This window comes from Dromaius novaehollandiae, chromosome 5, assembly GCF_036370855.1.
Source record: "Dromaius novaehollandiae isolate bDroNov1 chromosome 5, bDroNov1.hap1, whole genome shotgun sequence".
Lineage (NCBI taxonomy): Eukaryota > Metazoa > Chordata > Aves > Casuariiformes > Dromaiidae > Dromaius > Dromaius novaehollandiae.
Genome location: NC_088102.1, coordinates 64,683,755 through 64,702,952, shown reverse-complemented (window position 1 = coordinate 64,702,952; position 19,198 = coordinate 64,683,755). Strand labels below are relative to the sequence as shown.

General features: G+C 37.3%; 1 protein-coding gene across 1 annotated transcript in view; it reads right to left on the bottom strand.

The window, feature by feature from the left end:
• OTOG (otogelin) overlaps positions 1-19,198 on the bottom strand; it is a 107,018-nt gene that overhangs the window by 81,640 nt on the left and 6,180 nt on the right. The window contains exons 4-14 of the mRNA XM_026104560.2: positions 14,300-14,392; positions 13,955-14,109; positions 13,456-13,574; positions 13,114-13,319; positions 11,408-11,538; positions 10,435-10,541; positions 9,401-9,510; positions 8,521-8,646; positions 7,347-7,455; positions 6,404-6,450; positions 5,307-5,452 (exon numbers count right to left, since the gene is read on the bottom strand). Coding sequence (XP_025960345.2) covers positions 5,307-5,452; positions 6,404-6,450; positions 7,347-7,455; positions 8,521-8,646; positions 9,401-9,510; positions 10,435-10,541; positions 11,408-11,538; positions 13,114-13,319; positions 13,456-13,574; positions 13,955-14,109; positions 14,300-14,392 — 1,349 coding nt within the window. The remainder of the gene's footprint in view (positions 1-5,306; positions 5,453-6,403; positions 6,451-7,346; positions 7,456-8,520; positions 8,647-9,400; positions 9,511-10,434; positions 10,542-11,407; positions 11,539-13,113; positions 13,320-13,455; positions 13,575-13,954; positions 14,110-14,299; positions 14,393-19,198) is intronic.

Sequence of the window (19,198 nt, the reverse complement as noted above, 5' to 3'; positions counted from 1 at the left end):
AGACATCACACCAAGCAGGTGCAAGGCAGCATGAGCGTAGGGCCTATCGAATATTGAATGTTTCCAGCATACTACAGTAACAAATACACCTGTACTAAGTAACATGGCAATTAGCCAGACATATGATTAACACTAGTCAGTGGCTGTCAACGTTTCTAAGCAAGGACTTCCACCTTTCTGAGCAACTAAATGTACTTTGGCTTTTAATGCCACTGGGGAAAGAATGCTTATTAAAGGCTGCTTATTAATCAAAAAAGACTAGCGGATTTTTTTAGTAGAATGAATTTGACAGCTCATTTAATTTTATGAACAGAAAAATGTTCAGTTGTGGTGGATCTGGCACAGAGAAAGATTAACGGATCTCTTGAGTCCTACCATCTCAGCATCAGGCTTCTCCATCACAAGACCTTGCACCCATTTAAAAGGTAATCAGAAACAATTACAAAACTGAGCCTGGTCAATACTGATTCATTACATTTGTTCATTTTACTCTCACTCTTGATTACACATCTTATGTCTCAATGTCTTACACATCAAAACATACAGCGGGATGTTTGAAGTCACTGGGTCAAAGAGTAGCCTCGGTCTTTCCCCAGGAAACATCTCGCTGATCGGATCAGGCCTTGAGCTGAGGTCCAGAGCAGTCCAAAGAGGTGCAGGAGGCTGCCCTTTCTGCCCCATTGGCTGTGGTGAAGAAGTAACTGCCGATGCAATACTAAAGCATTTAGCATCATCAGTGTTGAAAGAGGCACTGAATAAGAGTTAGTTAAAATATCCCTACCTTTGGACAGTCACAGAAGTGGTAAAATTATATGGCAAATAGTACTATTAACAATGCAAACTGAGATTAGGATTTTCAATTCAAAGATTTACAGTCTTAACCATCCAGCTCCTGCTGACTTTCACTGGGATTTGCCTAACATGAGGCAAATCTTGCCACACTTGTTAAGCTCCAAGGACCTCTGAACATTGCCATGTGGCTCAGACACAGATACTGTACTAGCACAGAGCGGATCATCCATCAGTTCATGGGCACACAGATATACAGAGCGGTATGCAAAGAATACAGGCTACATTCAGAATTTCCTTGTCTCCAAATAATAATGCAACAGTGATCTTTTATCAAAAATTGAAATAATAAAACTAAATTTAAAAATAAGAGCAAAACACAACAATAATGAAGATATTTCATCAGCTCAGCCAGCTCTCCTGGACTGATGGTGAAAACAGATGTCTGAATCTTGAAGCTGTGCCCTTGTAGCTTATCTTGTTGTCTTGCCTCTGCACTAGGAAATTTGGTATCTGTGCATATAATTCAGTAACAGTTGATATAAATTCAGAATTTTGCCTACCTTTTAAGAAGCTGAAAATAAAGTGTACTACTCCTACACACAGCAGACTAGTGCCAAGAGGACAAACATCCATAGTATATACCTTAATTACACAATATCGACAAAAGCTTTATTATTCTTTCACACAGAAACTAAAGAAATTCTGCCTGACTTCTTTTCTGTTCCAATGAACTGTTTCTTTCACAGCACTGACCCTGCCAACTTTCAGCAGGTGTTTTCACAGAAATGACCATTTCTCTCACTAGACATTTAACAACAATTCCTATATTCAGAAGACCTTCTTATCATACAAACTACAAAGCCAGGGAGGCTGTCACCTGAAACTCAGATAAGGTTAAGCTGTGCTGATCACTTGACTGATTCTCCTTCCAAAAAGTGCTTAAACAAAATTTCACATCATTTTGAAATCACTTGTTGCCTGATGACTGCTTATGTCACCAGCTCTAAGGCACTAGATGAGTGGCTTCTTTGTGACTGAAAGAGCTAAAGTCTCCTCAGGTATTTTCTTTCTACCTTTTTTTCATCTGCTTGAATGCGATGGGACTGATCAGTTAAAAAAAAAAAACAAAAAAAAACCCAGAATTTTTTAAAAAGCAAACAATTCTCAAACCACAGAGAAATATGAGACTGTGCACTACAGATCTTTTAGCTTCCTATTTCAATTCATTAATTTTTATAAATGGAAAGAATATACTGGATGTTGCCTCAAGACCTGTAAAGCAGTTCCTCTGCCAGGTGGTACCAGCTACTTATTAGATATCAGAATACCTGCTTTGAAGCCCCACACCCTTGTGCTACAGTACAGATAAACTGCTCTCACTATCCTCTCACCACTTTTACATCAATAATTAAATTAATAGAGCTTAACCCTGGCATGCGCTACATAAACCTCTGTTCATCCACCTGGCTGTTATCTTCAGAATGCTTCGCTCAAAGCTCTGTAGAAGTTTATACCTTTAAGGGACTCTGATCTGGCTAACTCAGTTAAAGGCTAGGTGAAGTGCGAAGCCCAATATGTAGTCAAAGCCAAAAGAAGCTGTTTTGTCATGTACAAACCACCCGGACAATAAAATACATTAAGTAAAGTCCTGAAGTCACAATCAAAAAGAAGATTCAAAAACTAATGCAAGGTTCTTCGCAGTCCCAGGAGTGCTGCAGAATGCCAACTAATTCGACTGTCACAGTCCCCAACAGGACCATCACCTAAAGCATCAATAAAGGAAAATCCAAATTTCTGTCTGTTTGGCAGGCGATAAGTGTTCTGTAACATACAAGTGAATGAGATGTACAATACATCTCTTGCACATTATCACAGCAGATACTTGTTCAAGACTTCTGCTGTCTGTCGGTGGAATTTTTAACACATCAGGCTGAAAAGCTGGGCTTCCGGAAGTAGTCAATCGTGCCTCAACTTTTCTTTGGTAAATGATTTAACAGTGTTTCCTCAAGAGATCCTATCTTGCTGATCTTCAGCTATATAGTACAGGACACAGCATCCATACATAACCACCTTTCCCAAGTTTCATGGACTCCGCAAAGTGGGAAGAAAATTACGTTGGTGTAACAGATTTTGTAGTGCCTATGTTTCTGTTTAGTTTCACAGCTATTCTATTTGTGTTTCTTCTAGACTGTGATACTGACCTAAGCAACTTCTCAGGATCCCAAAGCTAGCACAAAATTAAGTCAGGTAAAAATCATTAAGATTTGAATAAGCTAGACTGAACATGCACTTTAAGTGGGAACTGTAGTAACTATCAGTTAGACAGCGCCATAAAAAGGTCTCAATTTGCCTGCGAATAGGAAATGCAAGTAGAACAATTAGGCTCTTCCCAACCCAAAGGATCATGCAGCCAGAGGCTAAACCTTAAACTTTTTAAAATGTGTATGTCTTTATCAAGATCTCATTTCACAGCCCCCACTATACGTTTTCTATCTCAAAAGAGACAGTCTAAAAAAGCAATGGTATTCACAGCACAGGTATCAGCTTTTTCAGTACTCGTAACCTCTCCAACACCCAGTCACTTTTGCCTCAACTGATATCCAAATACACTTTTGCTAGCAATCATAGGACCCTGAGGCATCTCCTTGCTGGTCATCCAGATGGAAAATATATTTAGTCTCCATCCAGTTATTTTTCTAATTTCCCATATAACTTCCATCACTAAGATGAGAAGGGGACTCCAGGCAATCAGCCTCTTATCTTCTCTGGACTGCAAATAAGTCATCAATTTTAATATAATAAGCTTATTGATTACACTTTCATATCACTTCCTTCTGCTTAGAGGTGACCTTCTCTGTCATACAGAGAAGTAGGTTTTTGGGCACAAGGATGTAGAGTCTTTACTGAAATATGCCTTTCTACAGTGAGGCCTGACAACCTTACATTTATATGTGCATTCTTCTTCCCAAGGAAACCTGAAGTGCATTAACAATATAAGCCACAGAGAAGAATGAATGCAATCATTAATGTAATAGGAGGATTTATTAGAAACACACATTTGTTTAGAGAGCAAAGGTAAAATACTATAATCAAGTATAACTACAGTTACCTCCAAAGAAACCAACAGTAACACCTCTAAATCTGATTTTACCCAAAGTACGTAATTGCAACAACATTTACACTTGTCACATTAAGAATGGAAATTTGTGCCTAACATATTGCATATGAAGAAATATAGAAAGCAAATAATAACAAAGCATGTTTAAGTCTATAAACAGTTCAAATATCTGTTCAGTTGCTCCCAAGCTAAAATCATTAAAAGATCAAAATCAGAGCCAGAAGGCAAACCTCACCAAGATACCAAGTTTAACACCTTGCTCTTAGAGCACAGGGCCAGCAGCTTAGTCCTTGACCTTACCCGAAAGTTAGCATCAGTAGTAGCATTATGACCCTAACACAATATTGGGGCATTAGCTGAACAAAATGCTGGCCAAGTTCTGCCTTTCCATGCATATATAAAGTCAGACATACATACAATGAGGTCAGTGAGAAAATCCTGAATCCAGAAAACATTTCAACTACACTTCTCACAGCACCTATGTACGCCTAAGACCTGTTCTAATATGCCACAACTTTCTCAAAAGTAAGAGCTGTCAAGACCACAGTAAGAATAAAATGCTGTAGCTGCTCTATTCATCAGAATTGTATTAGTAGCCCATATATTAGCAAAAATCTTATCTGGTGTTCCATACCTCACACGTAGAGCATTACAGCTTCTATAATGCATATTCATAAATACACAAGGAAGGAGAATGGGGTCTTCAAGATAAAGCAGACAAACTTTGGCGACTTCTGTGTATGGTATCAGACACTTGCAAATACGAAGTAGGAGTATCATTAGTATCAGCTATGTATAAGCACATGCACACATATGCTTGGCTGAATTGAGTTGTACAGAGTAACAACTTACAACATTAAACAGATGCATACACACACCCAAATCTGAGATAAATCCAAAAGCTACCAAAAGTTTTCCGTATCAATTTATATAAAGTGAATTTCAAGCTGCAAGAACAAAGCCAGAAGAGAAATCTATATTCAAGGCACAAAAAAGTCATTCTTCCTTCAAACAGTAATAAGCAGTAGGCTTTTTATGTGCTGAGTGCAAACCCAAAGACACACTCAGAGAGCTCAAGAAAAATCAGCCATCATCCAGGGATTCTTTCAAGGACCATCATATGCTATTTAACAACCTCGCTGAACACTGAATCAGAAATGCTAGAGCATAATCTTTCCCTTTTATTGCAAGAAAACATGAGACTTCTGCATGGGCTTCCTTCGCCACTGTTGTTAGACTGTTTCAAGCGTAAGGAAAATTGTTGCTACTGATTAATTTTAATATATTCAGTTGCAAGTAGCTCTGGGGTTTTGCAGGGGGAGAGGGGCAGGGTTTGCCCTGCATAACACAGCTTCCCTTCAGGATATAAACCTAATTTGAAGGTTTTAAACTTTACCTGTCCACATGGAGCATTCTGCAAGGATACAGTAAACTCTCCAGATGTAAGGCTTTTCGCTAGAATATATTGGCAGGTAGCTTGGAAAGTGTATTTGCGCCCATCAAAGGTCATGAAATGAATGTCTCCTGAAACTGAGCACTCAGCTGACAGATAAAACAAAAAACAGATTTAAGTATGCAGAAAATATTTCATCCTCTTGACAGCTATCACTGCTGTAGACTTCACATGCTCCAACAGATATAAACAAGGTTTAAAATCGTGTCATACTAATCTATGAAATTGTGTCCAGGTATCAGGAACATAGTTAGGAACTGAATCCTACACTTGGTTTTGCTATGGAGCTCTTATCTGATGCTAGGCCAGCATACTTGAAACATTTTTTTCCCTGTCACAGGAGCAAATAATTTGGGTGCTCCTTAAATTCCCAGTGTTTGATACGTGAGGGTCTAAGAAGTGATTCGCTGAAATATTAAGCACTTACACAGTAGTTAACATCATTGAGATAAAGGCTTGAAACCATCAACTGCTACATAAATCATGAGGCCATGGGTACCCCTAATACTCAAAATCCTTCAGCTCTTAACCTCTCCATAGCTTAGTTGCCCACCTGGGAAGCAAAAATAGTAACACCCCTCATTCCACAGGCATACTGTGAAAGCAATTAACTACTATTTGTGTAACAGCTAGATACGACATAGCTAGCCTGTGACTTTGTGAGGAAAAAACAAGTAATCATGCACATAGAATTGCCTCCATAATATATATCTAAGTCTGTCAAGAGAAGACTGTATAGGAAACTTTAGTTGGATAACAGGCACAGTCAGGTAGTGCCACCTATCAGAAACATTACAGTGACCCATTGGGAGAGGCATTACTACACTCAGCAGGAAAGGGCAGATGGCTGTTATTCAGATCATTTTAATATTTAGTCCACTGTGTGTAAATGTATTTGTACAAATACAAACAAAAATACAAACTATATAGTGAAAAAATCATGTAAAAGTCCAAGAGCAATATTCTATCCCAATTGGAAAAAAAAAAATCAGAGTTACTAAAAAAAGGTTAAGTATCCAACACTCGTTATTTTCACATACCTGGACATGTAAGATTTGTACAAATCCACTTTCCTCCAATGCAAGTGCTGAAATAAAAGTGAAAAGCTGTTTTGTTTTGTTTTTTAAGCATATGGCATGCATCCCTCAGGTCTTCCTGGTTTCCTACTCCATGAAGAGAGTACCAAATGTCTTATAAGTCTCATAAAATGGTAAAAGAGAGCTATTATAATCACTAGAAAGCCTGGAGGCTGTGGCAAGGACTTGTCAAGAATATATGGCCAGGCGAAGTCTCATCCATATGTCTAATAACACTTCTCTTTCTTTTAGGTCATTGTAAAAGGAGCTCCCATTCTTAGCTTCATTGTAAAAAGTCAAGGATGATTGATATTAAGAAGAATATACAGGTTCAGTTTGAACAAAATAACTTCAAAAAAACAACTGCTGTGGGAAAATACAGAGGTTGTATGTCTGCAAACTCATCCATTTTCTCCAAGTTCATCCAATAAAAGGTATTATCTCTTCCTACAAACCTTGCTTGCTGAAGTGCAAAATTAACTTAGAAATTCTAAAAATAACAACTTCATGTCATAATGACATTAGACTCTGCCTCCAAGTGAGACAATACAAACAAAGAGATATAAAGTAATGTCAAACTAATTCAGTTTTTAAGGTTTTGAATTCTAGATTGTTCTTAGTTTGACGCAGATTTTAAGATGAAAAAATTACCAAACATTTCAGTATTCTCTCCAGTATGTGTCTTTTGCTCCTCTTCCTTATTAAAACTGATAGCTCTAACTTCCTCTGTCTTTCTGTTAGTTGCAACATCTCAGTGGAAGAGTAGTTTTTGTATGTAGGGACAAGTGAAGACTCCTATCGAATTTATTCAATGTTTAATTGAAACACAGGCCTTAAAGATCTTCCCTCTCTGGTGACCACAAAAGGACTAAATCATAGGGACAGCATAGAAAGGAAATTTACTAACCAGTTGTTACATTCCTCATAAACCACAGAACCCATTTCAAAAAAACTTCCATGGTAGTCACAAGGGCAGTCCATAGGCTTGATGCACAATTCATTTTCATAAATTAGGCCTTGAAAAAATAAAACAACAAGAAAAAGAAAAAAGTGAAATATCTTTACAAATGGCTAATGAAGTACCGCGATTAGCAATTATACTTAATAACAACACTAACAGTCAGGTAGCATAATAAAATTGCAGACCATTCAGGAATCGTTTTTCAGAACAACTATACATTTCAAATTTATTGAATAAATTATATTACATGGACCAAGTCCCTAAATTGCCTCCAATACAACAGTGCTAGTATGAATCATAAATGTTTTATATTTTGAAAAATCACACTGATCTATTCAAGTACCTATGGCATCTCTTCTGACACCTTCATAAATCTTTGCCTTGATATTTTAAGGCACCATTTGGTCCTTATTTTACTATGGTAGGGTTTTTTTAGTTTTGCTTTTTTAATTATTCCATTATTATAACCAGGACCTAAAAGACATTAACAGCCCATTAGAAATGAAGTGCAGGACAAAGATGACTACACTTATTAACTAAGAGAGTATGTATAAGAGGCATAGTTTGAACAGCCACCGCATATCATTCTCTGTTATCTTTCAGACACAATTATGTACCCAAGATAAGGCAGTAACAAGAGGAAAATTGGATAGTAAATTACCTTTTGGTAAAAGGTGTACAGTTTTCCTTTAAGCCACATTGTTACCAGAACCATGTAGCGGTATAAGAAACACTGTTACAAACTGTTTCTAGCCACAGAAGGAAAAGAAATAATGAGCTGTACTCCTGTCATGCTTTTGAGCATGCACCCGGACTTGCAGACATCCTTCAACAGAAACACAAGTGGCAGCCACCAGAATCAGGAGGATAGCTCCCCTACCCACAAGATCACCAACTCGGCAAACAGTATCTTTTGTCCATATTGTGGTGCTCTATAGCTAAAACGTGGATCTGTGACAAAACCTGTTCCTCTGCTTTAGATGGAGGAAAGGGCTTTTGCCACTAGTGAGGAGAATAAGGTCATTCATTCAGTCTGTTGACAAGGTAGTTATAAAGAGATCCTGTGGACACCTTAATCTAGGCAGACCACATACGTATGTGAACAATCTGAAAAACTTACCATCTGGACAGTAACACCCATCAATGCAGGGGAGCTCACTGCCAACACACTGCGATTGCTGATGGCACGAAACAGGGCAACAGTCAATGCATTCACTGTAGGTCAGGTGTTCAGCACAGGTAATCACTACAAAATAGAAACAGGTTGAGAAACAAAAACTGTGTTATCATACCACCTCAGGGCATGAATAGTTTGCACATGTTTCTCTCAGGTATTTACTTTTAGGTAAGTCAGTTGAGCATTTATTGTCTAAAACCATGAATCAACAGCTCTCATAACACAAATATGTATTTAAATGTTGAATCGTCTCATTCTTTCTTTCTCTATAGATAAATAAAACCACAAGGAGAAAGATGCTTGTTTCAGGCGCATCAAGAATTAACAATCTTCAGTTACATCACGGGAGACTTAGGGAAACATTCTCACAATAAAGCTATTTAAATATTGAGACCAGCATAGCATGGTAGAATATCCATTAACCAAGATTTTTTTAGAAACACGTGATAAATGCTTCTGTCATGGATGACAAAGCTATTTTTGATGCTGTGTTACAGAGAGGTGGACAAACTAGATGATCTCTCATGATCTCCTTCAAACTTTCTTTCAGTGACTAAGATGAAGACTTAATTCAACTGTAATTCAAATTCGTTTTTAACACTCGTAACACATATTATACATCAAAAATCTATCAAGTCTGTCAATATTTGAGAAAGTAGTTCTACAGAAAACACACATAAAAAAGAAATTCTGTAATGTTTACATAGCACTGAAGTGAAGCCAGAGTTACACTTCCATTGAGAACTGCATTAGTCCATAATAGGAAGGAGAAAAAGGAAGGAAGAACAGTATTTGAGATACAACTACTCAAGCATCTGCATACCACACTGTTGAAAATGCGTTCGCCATCCATGAAGTGGTTTTCCTGCTTGGGCACAGGCCCTGGCATATTCAGTTAATGCTCGACACCAAGTTTCATTATCAATTGCTGACCTTATACAAATAAAAATTGACATCATGTTATTTTCTCCCTACATTCAAATACTCAATCATAACCTCATGAATGCTTCTGCATCATTTTAGTTGTGCACAATCATGTGGTGTTTGAACTAACATTAATAAATAACATTCTAAAATATTGTATTGTTTGGTAAGTTAGAAATCTAAAACAGCTAAGACATTCTGCCATGTTTGAAGACAGCTGATAAATATATTTGAAACTTGACAATGATTTCCTAAATAAATCCACGAAAACCAGCAGATACAGTAGTATAAAGAGAGATTTGACTAAAGGTCTTTATTTTTACAAAAGGAAAAACATCCTTCAGAAAAGTCACAAGAAGAAAGTATATGACTTCTACCAGTGAACAAGAAAAGAAAGTTATCCCCGCCTGCCTTTTATTTTAAAGGGTCAGAACCACTTGGACAAGTAGCATACCAGACTGTGAAATGATCGCATAAATTCAGATAGCTTGCGTGCTTACAATCAAATCCCTCTTTTTGCTGAATTAACATGACTTGCAAATGCAGAATTGATATATTCATTACTACTTTTCATTAAGAGTAAAAATATTAATGATGTTGCACACTCAGCATCAAAAGAGATGCCATATTCAAGGGAGGATAAACTAATGAATTACGCAAATAGCTAGGACTGATTTTGGTCTTCCTTACACCAAAGGAAACAGGAACAACTCCAGACATTTCTGACAGCAAAAGCAGAAGCAGCGAGAAGAAAATCAAGACATTTTACTGTATTAAAAGCATTTTAGATACAAACTGATATGCAGAAAAAGAAACATATTAGTTCTGTTAACACTTACATGTTAGCATGATTCATTCTCATGGTACAACTTTTTTTATTATTTATTTATTTATTTTTAAGAGCTTCAGAATTACCCCAAAACAATCACTTACATGCAAAGATCATTGGTGCAGCTTGCCATAAAAGGAAGAGGACTCACATACTCATGACATTGTTCAAACGGGGGATGTAACAGAGTATTACAGAGAGTATACATCCTCTAAAATTAAAGAGATTATTTTTGAAAAACTTCACAACAGCAAACAACAGCAAACAGCAGAATAGCATACTGTGCAAAAGCAGAACAGACACCTCAAATTTGTGACTAGGAATCCCTTTCCTCTTATTAACTAGAAGCAGTGGCCAGTAACATGTTGCTTTCCACCCCACAGTATTCAGAACATTGAATCCTTTATCCAACATTGTACTGATGGTAATGCAATATAGCCTTCCTCCCCCCCCCCCCCCCAAAAAAAGACTTTTTTGCAGCTAAGCCTAGATGACCTAAAGTTTTGAACTATTTTTTTAGTACAGTACTCATTTTATCTAAATCATGCAGTAAAAGGCATCAGAAATAAAACATGTCTGGCATCAGCTTTAGCTTCAAAATGCTTCATTTCAGGGTTAAATCTTCAAAATACTACTTATAAGGAGAAACTATTGTGATGGAGATGGACAAAAGTGGCAATAACTAAATTCCAAACACTAACAATTAAAACGCTTTTTTTAAATCCGCTTTCATAGGTTTGCTTCCTCCTATACTTCCTAAGGGAAGAAATGGGAACCAGCTCTAGAATAAGCCCCTACTTTACAACTTTTCACTCATTTAGCCACAGATTCAAAAATACTTCTTTTGACTACTTTCCATACAATAAAATGTGCCAAAAAGACCAAGGATTAAATTATAAACTTTTCTAGAAGCCAAATGAAAAATGGACAAGGGAAGCTCTGTTGCAGATGCCATCTTAATCCTCCTCTCCAAAGGCAAAATGAGAACATCTCCAGCCTCCCTCAAAACACTAAAACAAATTCTGGCTCTAGTAAGAATCACAGACTGTTGTAATATTCCTTTCATGTTATCCAAACCTGTAGAGATTCATGGCTTTGTGTCAGGCAAGGTGGTTCATTGACAAAAGTATTATCCCAATCGGGTGTTCCTCGTGGAGGATTTTCCTGCCAACTCTCTACAAATTCTGTTACGTCATCTGTCAGTTTTCCTAAACAAGACACACATACAGTCACACAGTGACTTGGAAGATTAACAACAATGTTTTTATAGGACTTTCCAGAGAAACACTTCAATAATCCTAACATGTTAAGCAGAGACAGGCAAACACTACCCACAACAGATTAAATGAATTGCATGTTAGTTTGAAGACCATCTGGTCCTTAGAAGAAACAAAGTCCCTTTAAAAGGCAATATTGTAGGAAGGCTTTAGAAAGGTGTAAAGAAGGTAACTCAGTCAGGTGATTTGGCAAGGATGGCTTTCAGGAGCAGGACTGTGCCTGCTGAAGTCCTTGAACGGAAAAGAAAGGAAAGGAGAACTGTGATGAGCTGCATATATATAATTCCAAGCCGTTCCTTTATACGGAATTCCCCACAGACAGCCTAATAACAAAGAATGAGAAGGAAGGCACTCCTGGGGCCAGTGCAAGGATGCAGAATGACTGCCTATATTAGGCAAATAAAGGTGCAACATTTTCGTACATGGAAGAACGCATATGCGAGCTTTCAGCTAGTTCATAAAGATATCACCTACCATTAATATCTTGTGACATTGATTATTACTTGGATTACCAGCAAATGTTACAGCCTATCTTGCTGTATCTTTATTACTGCCACTCCCTGAACTAGTTGGATATAGCTAGTATGCGGTGCATCTACTGTACTACAATCACAGCCTTATGTGACAGAAATATTCTCCGAAAGGTGAGAGGGTAGGGGAAAGCCTCTGAAAGCAGTGAGGACAATGAGCTATTGATCTGGTATTAAATTAAGCATTTTGATTTAGCAAGCAAATTATTCAATGGGGTAAGGGGGGATTCTAGCACAGGGCTGAAGCTTTGCAGAACTGCGTAACATAGCTTAACCAACAAAGGAAAGCTACTACATATTGTACTCTGCACTTTGAAGTATTACTCTACAGAAACAGTATCCTCATTTTAAAGAGGAGGAACATAGTGGTAAATAGTCTAAAGGAATGATTTCCAGAAGCTTTTACTGTCTGACTTCAGATATTTTTCAAGGGGCCCAATTCTTTTCATTTTTCCTGATCCCTGAAGGCATCTGAAGTTAGTATCCAAGGAACTGGGAGTCCTAGAATCACTGTTGCTTCTGAAAGTGTTAGCATAAATAGAATGCCAGATCATATGAAATCTGACAGTCCTCTCTGATTTAAGAGACAAACAAACAAAAGAAAAACAAAAAAACAGGCTCCTAAGTGAACTTACTAAGGGGGTAGCGAGCACTTAAAAGTAGAAGTCCACCTTTCAGGTCCCAGGACTTTGAAGTACAAGTACCACTGTAGGTAGTGGATTGAGTCAATTATTTGTCATGCTTTTTAAAGAACTCCCTCTCAGAGCCCCCATCCATATAGGCCCCCTTCACTAACAATAGCAACTAGCAGAAGCACTTCCACATATTTTCATTTCAAAAGTTGCCCCTCTTAAACTGAATTAGCATTACACTTAAAAAACTACACTTAGCAAAGTAGTGTTTTCAACAGAAAAATCTTTCGGGGGGAGGGGGGAAGGAACACTATTACACATCAGGAAGTATTTTAGATACTCACCATAACTAGTCTCAAGGTCATCCTGCACGATAGCATTATTGTTTCCACACAGTCCGTGTGTTTTGCCCAGGTACTCTGGTGCCATTTTGATATATGCTGCAGAAGTACCATCCCAAGCCAGAGTGAAAGCATACTGGTGTCTAACTAGGAAGTACCCAGCTAGCTTCTGGATGCGTAAATTCCCAGTGACATAGGGTAACTGTACTCTGAAACGAGCAACATCAGAGACAGAATCAAAAACAACTTCAAATGCGGAAATTTCAGCACAAAAGCGTTGATCAAAACAACACCATGATATTAATTTCAGTGCAAAAACAGCATCATAAATGTGAAGGCAATTACCCAAATCCTTTATAGGTGACTTCTCTGCTCATCTTTATCTCATCATCTCCAGAAAAGAATAAACTAATGGACCGTTCACATGAATAAGGAGACGAATGGCATTCAGGATCATTATTGACCTGCCAAATAAAATCACTAGTGTTAAAATTAAGATTTTAATAATATTCTTAGTATTCCACATACTACACACCTAACATTTACAAGTTGAGAGTGGGATTAGGAGTAAGTAGTGTGGTCCCGTTCCTCCCCCCAAAAAGGAATATGATTAGTTCTCTTTCTGGAACAGTCTTTCCACAGCAGCAGTAGGATTTGAAAGCACACACGTCAGTTTATTCCCAGCCATCTACATTTTGGGCTAGACTAACTGGTAGCATACATTACTGCTAGATTACCTAGTAGAACCCTGTACTATAATCTCAAATTATTTTTAATGTCTTAAAATTAATGCACTATTAGCATGATCACCAACAAAAGTGAATGTAAAAGTGAATTCCCCTACCTGTATGGAAAAACTCTGTTCATTTAATTCAGTATGTCTCACAAGGGCATATGTGGATTTCCCAGAAAAATAGTAATAGAGTCCATCAAAAGTTTCAAAGTGGTATTGGCCCCATGTTCTGCATATATGATCTCTTTCAGCACCTGTGTTATACACTAACAAAACAAAAGTCACTTAAGTAGTGCTACCTTTTCTGGATTCAATATAGTTGAGATGTAGTAGCATAGGTAGTAATATAGCACCACAGGAAAGATACTGGGGGATGTAGACAGAGGGAAGCTGTCCTTGTAGCTGTGGGAACCTGAGTACAATCCCAGAAATCTAGTGTTTTTTCTCTCTACACACCTGTCTGGCATGTTGGTCCAGTTGCATTAAATCGACTGCAGTTGCAGAGCTCTCTGTGGACACACTCACCTCCATTAAAACACGTAAACGAATCTGAGTGGAAAAACAAGGCATTTTAAAAATAAATGGTGGTAATTTCCATTCTTAAGACCCAATTCTGCCATTGAATGCAACTCCATGAATGACAAGAGGTGTTGGCTGAGCATCTAAAGACTATGTGAGCCCAGAAGAATCCCATAGGCCTCCACAACCAGCAAGCGTACTGGAAAAGTTTTGCTTCAAGAAATACAACCAGATGCAGCTAAATCTACTGCACATTTAAAGAATACCACATCAAAATGGCCCTTTTAGTTAGTCTGCAATACTTTTAGCCTCCCTAAGGAATGAGTAAAGGATGTGAACTACTATTACAAGGCAAAACAGCATGGTGCAAATGTCCTTTATATAAAAGACTGTTCCACATAACACTGGATGGGTCAAGCCCTGCCACAATGAGAGCATACTACCCAGAAAGTATAGACTTTCAGATCCCAGCTGTAGGTCTTTCAACTGCCCTACCTCTATCTTGCAACTTTTAAGCATACTGACTACAAGTCCTTTCCATAAATGGACAGAGAAGTATTCTGGTTTCTAGTTTTGTAAGAGACAAACATTTAACAGAGGAAAAACTCGATATTCAAGTGCAGTAAGCCTATTGTAGATAAAACAAGGTCTCTGACTTGCAATGACAGATTCCCCTCCTACTCCCCCCGCAAGCAAATATCCATCAAAATCTGACAACACAAGTTTTCACAGTATGCGCAAAGATGTGCACAAGCTGAAATATGCTTCTTGCTACCAAATTTGCACTTTTACTAAAATGCTTTTCTGACCATTGCAATATGTTCACTTATTAAAGGGGCTAACATTTGCCCCTTTAAAATTTGAGTCTCCCTAGAAAAGAATTTGCATTTTAGTAATTGTATACTATGCAAAAAAAGTCATAGTAGTTGTAGTGCTTGGAGAAAAGAAACTGAGATTGTATTTGTTATGTGAGAATAAACAAACTATTGCTGTTTAAAGACTAGAGCTAAGCATACAAGTTGTTTGGAAGAAAGTGCTCAGGGGAAGAGACAGACAAACTTTAGCCTTTTCACTTTCCCTGTCTTTAGAAATACACCATTCTTGAAAAATAGTCTTTACAGATGAATTACTTAAGTGCTATCCCCCCCCCCCCAAAAAAATCAGACTTCACAGAAAAAGGACCTTTTCCTTCTTTCCAGTAGAACCCTTCCTTATGAAGTGTCTGATCAGTCAGTGGTGTATACTGAAGTCATGACATACCTAGAGCACGTTTAGGCTTTCGAGAAAGCTTCACCGGCAGGGTTTGTAACTTTGCTGATCCTGACAACCTAATGTAAGCTCTACTTCCAACAGTCCACACAAATTCTACAATTGATTTAAACAGAACTGGAGGGAAGCCTTTCTAGGATACGAACCATTTCATGCTTTCATGGGTCACACTTCATCTTTAGGCTCTGTTCTAAATACTGGTATTTGCTAAAAATACATAGAAAACTACAAATATCACAAGTAGATTCTGAACTGCTTTACAGAACAGTTGAATTTTTTTCCTGTAATCTGATTATAAGGTAACAAATGCCTTCCAACAAGAGATGAACATTGACATCTCTACTGCCATTAAACAACATTGAATTCTTGATCCTAACAATAGCAACAGCAATATAAATTCAAATTCAAAGGGATTTTTTTTTCCTTACCTAACTTCTCCCTCCTATTCTAGGAGCTCTTTTTTTTTTTTCCTGGTGTTTTTCAATACCAATTTCCTACCAACAACTTTTATAGCAAGTAATCAGTTTGTTTTGCCAACAAGAACTTCAACAGAAACACTATTATAGGAGACAGCGAGTCATGCACTCTTATTAGGAGCGTTAAATCCACTAAAATAATCTGAAGGCAGGCAGCACATTGAGGGTATCCTGTGAGCATGTCCCAGCCAAAAGTAACAGAAGTTCTGATAACAATCAAACAGCATTTTTAACAAGCCACTATAGACAACCACCAGCTTCATTTTAAGCCTCTACTTCAGTTTGGGCAACATTTTCAAAGGTCTCTGACAAAATCTCACACTCACAGTTTGCATGTTTACCTACCACACACAAATTGCCTTTAGATGCAACCACCAGGTTAACTGTGCTCCTGACACGTTAATTTGCAAGCTTTTAACTTGTCAAAATTTATGGACTGAATCCTATATTACTTTTAATGAGGCTACTTCAAAAATAGTTCAAATCTCATTGTTAACTCTTTCCAATGTGTGATCAATGTAGAAGATTCATGAGGAAAAATGTCACATATAAGTTTCTTCTGCTTTGTGAGATCTTAGCAACTTAGAAGGAAGGCTCTGTGCTCACTCACGTGCTAGTATAATGCTAGAATGAGGAAGATTTCTCAGGAAACTTATGGACTACCATTATTTAAAAAATATATATATATTCACCCAAATTAGACCATATAATATTATATATTGTCTTCAATTACAAACTTACAGAATAATTAAGTTCCTATGCAATTTGTCAGTATTTTCCTGATGATATTTCTATGGCCATTTTCATTTGCAAAAACTTTAGAAATACTACTCATATTTATACAACAACTTACAAACTATTTTGATTATTTTCATTTTCCTTCCAGCCTGTCCCTCCCCTCACAAAAAATAAAAGATAAGGCCATGCTGAAAAGAACAAAGCAGGCAGACAGAGTAAAAAAGAGAATGCTCCTTTGCCTGGCTACTGCAGCTATCCAGCCTGAATTCTCCTCCTGCCTGGCGTGGGTGAGTTCCATTTTAACAATTAATGGCAAGCACCACATAGAAAGGCCCCTAGTTATAGTGAGAGTGAGCTGTCTAATTTACATACTCACAGCAAGCAATCTTGTCACTAAGGCAAGAGTCACATTCTTCTCATCGAGAGGCAGACATTGATCTCTTTCATCTTGAGTGTTGTGAGACCTGTGTAACCTGAGATCAAGTCCGCTCTTTGCTCCTCTAAGATTATGCCCTATTGCCAGTCCAGTTACAATAATCTGCAATTAGACTGCAAGTCATGTGCCTGTTAGCAGCAGAGGAAGTTAGCCCCCTTTTAATGTTGCAAGTTGAATGATCCTACTTTAAGCATGGCTCAGGTAACCTGCTCTTAAACATTTTTCAATTGCCAATCAATTACTCATCTTGCTTTGCTCACTCATGACTTGCACTTCTGATTTAGTAACTTGTTTCTTAGGAAAAATAAAGGAATAACGGAAAGGGTAATTTAAATAATGCAAAGCCCTTCTGCATGAAACGAGATACAGTCACTGAAGAACAAGTCTACTTTCGGAGCACAAAGAGGTAACTGCAAAGAAAGAATGCATTTGTATCCCATACAAAACTTACAGTATTAACTCAGGGAGGCATCTAACTTAAAGTTTCCTTGCACAAAAGTAAAAGCAAGCCAACACGTTCAAGAACATGCCTGACTACTAAAACTACTATGCACTTTGACTTATAAATGCTTGGTTTTTTAACCATCACATCGATCAAGTTGCTCCACCAACTGAATTTTGACCTCACTGTAATAAAAATTACCATTAATACTATATTAATTCTTGAAGATATTTTTGCTGATATGGACCTTCATGTGGGTATTTTTCTGTAAAACATTAAACATTTGCTGGAATTCAGTATTTTGTTACTGCTGTTTCTAAGATATGACATGAAAGACTTATTTGTTGAACATAAATCACTGAAGACAGGTTTCCTTTCAGGATATTCATTATTAGGTTCACCTGGACAGAAAAACTGAGGTATGAAAATTTAGAGGAGTTATCTGAAAGTGATGCAGTTTTACTCAAGCTAGGCAAATAAAAGGTCCAGCTTTTTTCCTCAGTTCTTAAGATTCTGCCTATTTACCAACTTTGGTCCAAAGACAGTTTCAGAGATCTCGATAGTCATTTGCAGAAACAGACCAAGACTCTTCAAGATCTTTTAACAGACAACATATTAAAAGTTTTATGTAGTTGTAGAAAACATTTCTTCCTGGAAGCTCCTGAATTACTAGAAAGATCAATTACTGTAAATGTTGCAAGTTGTATTCTGGACTAAGGAAGTGTGTGTGGGGGGGGAAAATCAGCAGTTTGGGGTAAGAACTTGCAAGATGCATTAACTAAATCTATTCCCATTTCTTAAAGAAGTTATACTTATGATTTTAAAATTGAATATTTTAACTTTTGCTGTCAGCATTCTTGAATTATTATGTTTTGTAACTTGGCATAATTTCCACTGTGCACATTCTCTAGAACGCTTCCAGGTGCCCCTTTGATTATGGGAGAATTAATATAACAAACCTGAGGTCCCTGCGTACATTTTCTTGCATTGTCTTTTGTTCTTCAACTAAGTCTTTGAAATGCCCATAATGACAAGTTTTTTGTGACATACAGGTTTCAGCAGGATGCAATACAGCCTTGAAACAAGGACAAAGATCTCATTACAACAGGATGCAAAATTTTCTTTTTTGAGATTCTTAGGTGAATGAATAGGATGTAATTTTAATCCTTTACTACTCAGATACTTCCAGTCAGCTGCAGATTTTCTGCTCTGATGCATCTCTTGAAATCAATCTTTAAGTACGCATATTGTAAAAGAGGAGTTTCTTTCTGTAGTAATGGTGACCTACAACATTAAAGATTCATGCCTGCTACAGCGCTTTAATGCAAGAAAGTTAAAAATATTTAACCTCTTAGGAGTTTTCAAAAGTAGTGTGAAACTTACTTCCATTAATAATTTGCTTTGCTAGTCCCAAATTCTTAATACACTTTCAGGTTTTGTTTGTTTGCTTTAAACTTAATATGAAAAACAGATTT